This window comes from Asparagus officinalis, chromosome 4 (genome assembly GCF_001876935.1).
Source record: "Asparagus officinalis chromosome 4, Aspof.V1, whole genome shotgun sequence".
Lineage (NCBI taxonomy): Eukaryota > Viridiplantae > Streptophyta > Magnoliopsida > Asparagales > Asparagaceae > Asparagus > Asparagus officinalis.
In genome coordinates this window covers 42,324,389-42,335,380 of record NC_033797.1, presented here as the reverse complement: position 1 = coordinate 42,335,380, position 10,992 = coordinate 42,324,389, and the positions used below count along the sequence as shown (strand labels likewise).

Here is a 10,992-nt window from a genome sequence, read left to right as displayed (position 1 = left end):
CCATCTTTTTTTTTGAAGTTTCTAATTCTCAAATCCATTAACATGTGATAAAGAAAAACAACAATACTACAAATCCCTTATCGTCATCATGTTATTATGGTAGCTCGTTCCTCCTATTATTATACTATTTAGTACTAGAAACCATGGTATTTTTATGCAAATTAAATGAGTAAAACCATAAGGTATTAATTTATAGGCAAATTATCCTAGAAAACAATGAGAGAACTCTATTCGGTACCTAACTCTTAACTCTTAAAATATAAACATATAACCCGCAATCCTCATCATAACTTCAGAATTTGGATGTAGTGGCAGAAACTTTAAGGTGGTATCAGAGCAACCCAAGTTTAAAAATCTCACATGCATGCCATGAATATAAAGCCGGTTTTTCTAAAAATAGACACAAATACATGAAATTTCATGTTTCAACCCATTGAAAAAAAAAGCACTCAAAACTGTAAACACGTATAAGAATATAATCCTCGTCACAATTTGATGCACGGACATGATAAACTTCAACAAATTAAAAACTTTTAAAGACAAACCCCACATGGATCGATCTCTCTGTCCGACACATAAATTTTCAACAAACAATTTGCATGGAGGAAGAAGTCAAAAAAGGCGCTGGGGACACGCCTCTGCTGTTTCCAGCTGGTCAGATTTCACGACCACGGGGAAACAAGTTTCTCACACACTGCGGCAAAAGCGAATGAGAATTGACGCGGAAAGCCGAGAGCCGACAGCAGAGGTCGCACTGCGCTGCTCGTGGCCAATAATTATCACTTCTTTTCACCGATGCACTTTTGCGAGAGTGACGTGACCCTAAAAAATTGATCTGGTACTCTCTTGTGCTGGATTGCACCAAACCCACGAAGGCCCATGTAGCCCAAGACAAAGCCCATAGGAAACAGTACAGCCCAGGTCTAGATTGTGAGGCGGGTCGGGCTAGCTGCTGAGCCCACAACAACAGAAAAAAAGATATCCACCGTACATGTACTTATCGTAGTACGATACAGATGCATGAATACATGCAGCGATCAAATGATTGAAATCATTTTAAGTTTTGTAGATATGTCAATCATATTGGTCGACTCTTATTTCAGAAATTTTGACTTACATAAGCAACTCTTGTATCACGTGACTCGTATACTTCAACCTTATATATGTAGCTCCCACATCTGTTTTATATCCTTACGTATGCTTTTCCTTATACAATTTGCACCTGCGTACAATTTTGACGGATATGACGTGGGGGTATTTTGGATTTTCTTTGGTAGTTAGGAATATGGTAATTTTGGGGGCTTTTTTTTTCTTTCCATTATAGGGCTATTTGGTTCACTGCAACTATACTCGCGGTAAACGCTGCATGCAAAAGATATTGCATGTTACATTTGTTGCGGGAAATAAATATCAAGTTCGTCTTTTGGGTATCTATACTTTTGTTGTGGCAAATGTATTTTCAAATTTAAATCTAACATTTGGTTAGCTGCAAAAATTGTTAGATTTGCCTTTTTTTTTCGTTTGTTGGAAATGCACGCGATGAATTTTTTGTTTCTATGAAAATATAAAAAGATGTACATTTTTTTGAGGTAGGATTCATTAATTTACTAACGTGATGTTATGTTTGTTTAAGCTTTGTTTGGATATCATGGTGTTTTCCTTGTTGTGTTTTTATAAAAAAAAACCATGATGTTGTGTTTTTCCCTTAAAATATTTTTAAAACACCATGTTAAGTTTTTTTTTCAACGCTATTTTGACCCATTATAACATTAGTATTAAACATATTATTAAGATATTATATATTAATTATAATAAAATATATTGTAAATAAAATGTTATAATATTTAGTTTACATTGTTATAGTATTAAATGTAATGCAATATAATATTGTGTAATGTATTATAATATTATATTATACTTTAATAAGTTATATTATATTATAATTATTACATATTATTTTCAAATAATTATATATTTAATTATTAATAAATTATTTTATTATTAAAAATTATTTTACTTTATAATAAATTATATTATTTATTACATAATATATTGATATTTTATATATTATTATTACATTTACTATACAATATGTTATTATAATAATATTATTATACTGTTATGTTATTATTAAATATGTTACAATTATATAATATTTTATAATTATTAATTTATTATAATTTATTTATTAAAAAGTTAATAATATTATAGCGATTATACTATTGCATAGTATATTATTATATTATTACTATATTATTATTTATTATCAATAACTTTATTATCATTTTTATTAGATGATTTATATTTTATTATTATTATTTATTATATAGTACATTATTAACATATTAAATATTAGTATTTAATATGTTATTATATTATTATATAAGATATTTTATTTATTATTTTTATATTATTTAATAAATATTATTAATATATTAAATTAACTATTATATAATATAGTATAGTGTTATGGTCATTCACCACACCAAAATAGAAGTATCGGAAGAATACCTGTATAAGCCCAAGCGAGCTACGGTCCGAATCAACTTAGAGGCTCAGAAGCCCAGTCAGAGCCAAGTCCCTCGACTAGACGAGCAGACAAGCTTTATTCCGATCGACAGGTCAACATGACCGACTCGAAGAACGGGGTCAGTCGCTCCCTCGCAATTAAGATAACTCCTTGAGCAAACGACTCGACTATCGAGTCGCCAACTCATAATGACGACTCACAGATCAACCCGCCTCAGCCAAAGGGATAAGAGCCGACCAAGATCATTTTTCAGACGTTAATCGACACAACAGTACTGATTAGTCCCATCAAGATCTCCATTCTGACAACCCTCGTGCACCAGCCGCTTATTCGACTTATAAGTCATTTCCTAGAGAATTGCCATGATGCTTCTCTGTACACACGAATGACTTCTCCTCCAATTCTCAGCCGCCACCTGGAGAGAGTAGGACAGCCTCACAGCCGACCTACCCTACACCCTGCCTATTCTGACAAACCCAGAGCACCGAGAAGACCTTTCTTCCCTGGCACTGAATGACTTCCCTCCTAGTCGCCTGCCGACACCTTGAGGAAGAAAGATGACTTAGCAGCCTGCCTGTTCACCTTTCAAACCGCCTCTTGTGCATAGTCAACAAAAAACCGAGGGTCAAACTCCCAAAGGCAAGAGGATTATAAAAGGAGGTAAGGAACGTAAGGGAGAGAGCTCTTTCTGCTTCTTCTTGCACCTTAGCTTTACTCCCTTTCGAGATCTTTTCTCAGTATATTTTAATAATTCCAGAGGAAAAACCCTCTGCAATGACCTCAATGGCCTAGGGGCCTCTCAACAAACCCTCCCCAAGTTCATCAACTGACTTGACCGTCGGAGGTACCACGGGGGAAACTAGCCCCGTATTCCTGCGATTCTTGCATGTGCAAGCTATCAGTCCACCCCACGTGCTCAGAATCGAGCATAAAGTCGGAGGAGGAGTCGGCCTCAATATTCATCCTCTCCTTCTTCCCCACCGTCACTAGGATCGGAGCTGCATCCGGCAGCGGAAAACCCCATCGACTGTTTGTTTACGAGCATCAACATATAGTATAATATAATAAGCATGTTGATAATAACTCTATATTAATTACATTTAATATTATGTTAGATATTATATTAACACATTCTCAAAACTCAAAACCAATACACCAAACTTAAAACACTTTAAAGATATTTTGAAATAAGTATTATGTTTTTGGTTTGATGATGATTTAGCTCAAAAAACACAATGGTTTCCAAACGCATGGTGTTTTGTTTATGACAAAAACACCATGGAAATAAGTAAAACACCATGGTATCCAAACGGAGACTTAGTTTTCAAGTTAGTACAACTAACAACATTTGTTGCGGGCCAACAAATGCTACAAATTTTTTCTACAAAAAGTACATTCAATCACCATAACTAACTATATTGTGGTAAAACAAACATTGTAAATAGAAATTGTATTGCTACGTTTACCATTGTAAATCTACTCCATGTGAACCAGACACCCCCTTGACTTATATTTTCTCCTGGGTTAGCGTTAGTTTTTGTCCAATAAAAAAATGGCCTAATTCCGTGAGGAGGTTATTTGCTAAACTTGCAAAATGTTTTGGGTGGTCATGTGAGAAGCCCGTAGTATAGGGTGTCAAATGACGATTACAAAATTGAGCAGGGTTTACGGCATTTTTTTTTGAAAAACAAACGCGGCCGAACTCAAATCTACCCTTCTTCTGTACCCTGAAAATGTTGCCTGGTTTATGCACGTTTTGTACAGCAAAAGGTTTCTAAACATAGAACAAAACCAAAATCAATACATCAATAAAAAGTTCAAACTTTCAAAACAACTGGTAGTACATAACATACTTCATTCTTCCACACTGTCTCCATCATCTCAAAAACTGGTAAGACAACACTTGCATTCCCCCGATCTTGACGAGATGCATTGGATAAAACTCACTGAAAAGCTTAGGGAGCAACTACAAGGTAATAAGTTTTTGATAGTTTTCGATGATATGTCGGCAATAAAGCATGGAGCAGTTTACAACCTGCATTGCCCAAGACTAATGATGAAGGAAGTAGGGTTATCATAACGACACGAAAGAACGATATGGGTGAAGCTTGCTGCAAGCGAATTCCTGCCTACATCTATAAACATAATACTTTTATCACCAAAACAGGCCTTTGACTTGTTTTGCAGAAGACCATTCCCTGACCATACTTGCCCCAAGGAGCTCGTGAACTCATCTAGAAAAATCGTTGAAAAACGTGACGGATTGCCACTAGCCGTTATGCCAATAACCAGTGTTCTTGCTGCCAAGCCAAGGAAGGACGTCCGTGAATGGGAAAATACGCTTAACCACCTCAGTTCGGAGTTGGAAAACAACCCGAACCTGGAGGAAATGAGGAAAATATTCGATTTAAGCTACAATGACTTGCGTTACCCTATCAGGCATTGCTTCTTATATCTGAGTAAATTTCCTGAGGACCATCTCATAGGACACAAACATGTCAAAAGGTTGTGGGTAGCGGAAGGGTTTGTCTTGCCGTGACATGACTGCAGAGGAGGTGGCAGAATCATATTTTGACAAGCTTATTGGTCAGTCCCTGATCCTACCATCTATGTTCAATTCCAGCGGCTCCGTGTGCATGACATTTATTTGGAAGTGATAGTCTCCGAATCGATAGAAGAGAACTTTGTCACACTGGTTCAGCAACAAGACAGATGGACACCAGAAGAAATGGTCCGATACCTATCTGTCCACTCTGGAGATTTTCCAACTAATCTGACAGTATCTTGGCTCCGATCATTGACCATGTTTGGATCAACGCAACCTATTTTTCCTACATATGATTCAACACGGTCTATTTTTCCTATAGCATGGTTTTTACGGGTGTTGGACCTGAAAAATTATGATCCTTTAGAAAATGAGGAGGTTGACGCAATTTCTCAATTTCTTCATTTGGGATACTTGTCTTTGTCTTACAGAAGCTGTTATTCCAGAAGACACAGAATGTTTGGTCTGCGCCTCAGAAAATGTGCTTCGTCTGTCAGAAATTGCGCTCGATGTGTCAGAAATTGGATTCCATGCGTTAGAAATTGGACTCCATGTCTCAGAATTTGCGATAAATGCCTCAGACTTTGTGCTCTATGTTTCGGATGTTTGGAACAGTGGTTCCCCAAGTCCATAGGCAATCTTCAAAAGCTTGAGACTTTAGACATTGGGATAGATTCTACTATATAAGACTCCCTGATGAGTTCTTGAAGCTCGAAGAGCTCCGCTTCCTTTTTGTGCGACATGAACAACATCTAAGATCACAAGAACCAGCTTTAATACTTCCTAAAGGAATAGGAAGCTTGGCAAAAATGCAGACATTGACATTGAACGTGTGTTGATGTACCTCAATTCATAGGCGCACTTAAAGATCTAATGAGGCTGACTCAACTAAGTGCTGGAATAGTAATAATAATTTGCCCTTGAACATCCAATACAAATTGTGTAATAATATTGTAATGTTAATAAATTTAATTGTTGCACATAATTTGGGTATTATTTATATAATTGTTATATATATCCTTAGAAGTTATTTTGTTAGATCATGCACTGTGATGGTCACTTGCTTGGAGATATGATCTAACTTAGAAATTTCTTAAATTTGTACTTAACCTATAACTAGTAAAGGATAACTTTGTTATAACAGGTTATTATGCATGACACCGATATATAAGATATGGTGGTGGGTCTCAACCATCGGGAATGGAGATTCTCCGGGTGTATGTCATAAGCACGCATTATGATGTGTGTAGCACTAGACCGTATTTGAATTCTCTAGGATGAGTCACCTAAGAGATAGAGAATTCAAATTGTTACATTGTCCCTTTGACTTGATGATATTATCATTTTCGATTTGATAATTTAGTATGCTTTGATGTGATGGTTAAGCTTGTTTAGCAAGCGTTACACAACCTGAAATATTGGGTTGCTAAATTTTATTTAGAAAAATAATGGATGTCTAGATAGGATCAAGTATGCTCATTATGATGAGTTAATTTATTATGCATTCCCATGAAGCTATTAAATTCCTGCCGGCAGGTGGTTTTGAAAATATTTTAAAATTTTACTTTCTTATAAATATAAAATATTTTGATGTTTCAAAATGTTTTTTATTTATGTTCATGGGAATTGCAAATTTAGGCATGAGCAAATAGGTGAGTTGTCCTGCTTAAAAAAGTTGCCTAAAATATATGATACTGGAAGGGAGTGAATGTAAGATATTATTTAATCCCATATTATGGAAAAGCTTTTATGAACAGTTGGTCGGAAAGGGATTTGATTGTTAAATTAAAATTATTAATTTGATTAATAATTGGTTCTCGATATGGGACCCAATTGGTCTCACTAATGTCATTAGAAGAGGTATATATGCAATGTAATTCTATTTCTATCCTTAATTGTTATGGATAAAGTTTTTGAATAAATCTATTTCTATCCTTAATTGTTATGGATAAAGTTTTTGAACAAATCTATTCTATCCTTAATTGTTATGGATAGAGTTCTACATAATTATGAATTGTTTAAAGTTAAAATCTCTAAGACTAGTGTAATCCTATAAATAGGGTTCATATGTAGCCTTATGAGGAGAGATTGAAAATCTTATGAAGATAATATGAAGAAATAGATTTTTGAGAACCTATCTCTCAGTATTGCTCCTCTACGGTGACGGGTGGATTTCAATTGGAGGCTTTTTCTCTTGAGGAAGCTATTTCGGATTGATCTCGGGACAGATTATTGTAGAAATTCGGAAAACGTTTCAGGTATTCTTCTAATATTTAATTAAATTTGATTATTAGTCATGATATATTTTTTTCGCTGCGTTGTATGTCATAATTCCAACACTAAGAAACCTACAATTGCTTAACATTGAAAATGTTAGTCAGGAACTTCTTGAACATTCTCTTAAGGGAATAAGCGGATCCTTTTCTTCTTTAAAACTAGCTTCTGCCAGTCTTACACTTCTCAAGACTTCAAAAATTAAGGTTTTCTGGTTGGCATGAAAAAGTACCAAAATGCCTTTTCTCTCAGCAGAATATTGTCAAGATAACTCTTGAAGATGCTCGCATTTCTGTGTTTGAAGATGATGGTGTAAGGGCTCTTCGTTCTTTACCAAACTTGATCCGTCTTAGGGCATCTCCAACCCAGCTCCATTTTGGTGCAAACAGTGCTTTTTGTTGCACTGTTCCTTCTCCAATCCAGCCCCATTTTCTGCTCCATTTTGGTGCAAATGAACAGTGCTGCACCAAATATGGCGTCGCACTGTTCATCCACCTCATTACTGTTCACTTTTTTTTAAAAAATTTAAATATTTGTTTTTACCTCTCAATTAATATAAAAATAGATAAAAGGGAATAAAGTGAGAATATACTGAGAATATTCTTTTTTGGTGCAAAAAATGGTGCAATGGGTTGGAGATGTATTACTGTTTGATGTGACTTTTGCACCATTTTGATGCAAAATTTGCACCATTTTGATGCAATGGGTTGGAGATGGTCTTAAGCTCCAAGACTGTGCGGTAACTGGAGACATCCAAATTCAAAGCTGGAGGATTTCAGGTTGTCAGTTTCTTGGACATGGTCGTGTCCTCTTCACTGACTTTTGAAGGAGCAGCATTGCCTCGTCTTGAATCGGTTGTGTCCAGAGAGGAGTCTTTCTCTTTCTCTCTTAGGACGTTTCTCAGAGAGTTCGAAAGCAGAAGGTGTGCGAGTGTGGAAATTTCAGGCATTCAGGATCTTGAAAGTCTCAAGAAGATTGAGGTGAAACCTTGTACGTGAATACATATTCATAAGTTGAAAGAGGCAGTAGCCATAAATAAATAAATAAACTCATCATAGTATAACGACAGGCACTTCGATCTGGAAACTTATTTGCAATTAAACTTTGCTCTTTTGTGTGACGAGTGTATGTGAGGATTTTGCTGATCTGATGTAATTTTCTCTTTTTGTGGAAGATTTCCCTTTTAGTTGGATTGTCATATTTGCTGTAATTTTCGCTTTCCTTGTTTGTCTTTGTAACTTTGTTGTTCATATATTTTATGGATCTGTTGTATTATGATTTGAGCATCTTTTTCGTTTTGTATTCTGGGACTATGGAATTCTACCTAAATTTTATATGGTGTGAAGAAAACATTATAGACCTGTAGTCTGATACAAAGTAACAGAAAGAGTGAAACAGGTTAAGCCACTATTGTTTTTTTTTTACTTCTGCTGATATATAATCCTCAACTTGTACCTACATTTTCTCCTTGAGAGACACTATTAAATTTGACTTGGAATTTTCTCTTCTTTTATTTATTTATTTTGAAGAAAAAGGATATATGTGCTTCCCTACTTACAGAAATATTTCGACCGTAAGCAATATTTCGTTATTATATGAGGTGGTAATAAACCCAGTTACTGTCTCATATATCATTTGTAGAATAGAATAGTTTGTGGGTTATTGATGATTTATTGTCAGGAAGTTTAATAAGATCTGTATATTGGGTATTTTTGTTGCTTTTGTTCATGTAAGATGAGAAGTATTTCATCAAATCATGCAAATTTAGAATGCACAGAGTTAGTCACCAACTGATTCCAGAATTGATAATTGTGTTCAGACTGTGAAAAAATATTAACAACAAAAATAAATTACGATTTTAATAACAAAATAACAATAACAATAATAAATTACAATATGATCAAAATGAAATGAACTGCACACCTGCAAGCTTCATATAGTTGATGACATTAGTTAAGTTCAAGAAGACCATCTACTTCACTTTAGAACTGGCACTCTCCGTTTGGTACTACAACGGAACTGCAACCAGGAGTCTTTTGCACCCCGTTGTTCACCATCCTCCTCCTAATCCTCTCAGCCTCCTCCCATCTCTCCGAAGCCGCATAGATATTCGACAACATCACATATTCTCCATCATTCTTCGATGCACCAACTTTATTAATAACTCTCCCTGCCATATCAGTATCAATATGGACTCTACAAGCTCCAAGCATAGCTCCCCACACAGCTTCATTCGCTCTCATCGGCATGTTCATGATCACATCATAAGCTTCAGCCAATCTCCCCGCTCGCCCTAAAAGATCGACCAAACACCCATAGTGCTCAATCCCACGCTCGACTCCATAGCTTTCCATCTTCCTGAATATTTCGAGACCTTGCTCGACTAAACCTCCGTGTGTACAGGCTGAAAGGGCGACAAGAAACGTCACTCCATTAGGGTCTTCCCCCGACACTTCCATACTAGCAAACAGTTGGAGAGCTTCTTCACTCAGGCCATTGCTAGCGAGACCTGAGATCATCGTGTTCCAACACGAGTCATTCCTCCATCTCATGCCCTCAAAGATTCTTTTGGCTGTATCAAGATCCCCACATTTTGCATACATGTCGATTAGCCCGTTTAGTACAAATTGGTTTTTCTGGATTCTTGTTTGGTTTATAAGTTCATGAACCTCCTTGCCGATATCTAGAGCTCCTATCTGTGCACAAGCTGATAACACACTAGCCACTGTGAATTCATCGGGAGCGATGCCAGACTCCTGCATCTTTCTATAAGCTTCCAATGCTTCACTGGAGCGACCGATTTGTGCGTACCCCGCAATCAAAGAATTCCAATTCACTAAGTTTGGTTCGGGAATTTGATCAAACATAGCTCTAGCCTCTTCAGCATTGCCCTTCTTAAAATACCCTGTGATCATTGAGGACAACACAAAGACATTGTGCTCTGGCATGAGATCGAAAATTTCCCTCGCGGCGTCCATATCTCCATTAGTTGTATAACAATTTACCATAATGGTCCATGTCACCACCGTTCTCATCTCCGTCGGAGTGCGTTCAAAAAATTCCCTTGCGCCTATCGTGTCCCCTGTCTTCGCAAACCCCTCGATCATCGTCGCCCAGGTAACCGGGGTCCGTGTAGGAAACCAGTCGAAGAGAGCCATCGCAGAGCTCATGTCAGAATTTGACGCGTACCCACCAATCATGGCATTGTTCGTAACCTCATTTCTCACAGGCATTTCATCGTACAACTTACGGGCATCGATTAATTTGCCGCATTTACAGTACATTGAGATAAACGTAGTTCCCACAATTACATTATGCACAATCCCAGTCTTGATAGATTCTGAATGTAAGGATTTTGCAAGCATAATCAAAGAGGCGGAGGCGCATGCTTTGAGAATAGAAGTACGTATTGGCTGCTGGGTTCTATTGGGCAAGTTTTGGGCGTAGATGTAGAGTGCTTCATTGAGGAGGTTATGACTGAGATACCCTTTTATTAGCTTGCACCACTGTGAAGGATTTTTAGCTCCGGTTGTTAGAGAAATCCCATGGCGCTGCTTAACTCTGAGGGCATTTTCGTAAAGACCCCTCCCTACTGCTCCCATATGAATTTGAGTAGGCCTGGGTTCAGCTGGGTTTATTGGAA

General features: G+C 36.6%; 1 protein-coding gene across 2 annotated transcripts; it reads right to left on the bottom strand.

Moving 5' to 3' along the window:
- LOC109837301 (pentatricopeptide repeat-containing protein At3g21470) lies at positions 8,249 to 10,969 on the bottom strand. Of its 2 annotated transcripts, XR_002246239.1 has the most exons (2): positions 9,273 to 10,969; positions 8,249 to 8,336 (listed from the first exon to the last, which is right to left on the bottom strand). XR_002246239.1 is itself a non-coding variant. In XM_020405487.1 (1 exon), exon 1 carries the CDS (start codon positions 10,949 to 10,951, stop codon positions 9,332 to 9,334), a length of 1,620 nt encoding a protein of 539 aa, XP_020261076.1. In that variant the 5' UTR covers positions 10,952 to 10,969; the 3' UTR covers positions 9,183 to 9,331. The 2 variants fall into 2 exon arrangements, 1 of the variants encoding a protein (XP_020261076.1); XM_020405487.1 differs by lacking the exon at positions 8,249 to 8,336 and having other exon boundaries at positions 9,183 to 10,969.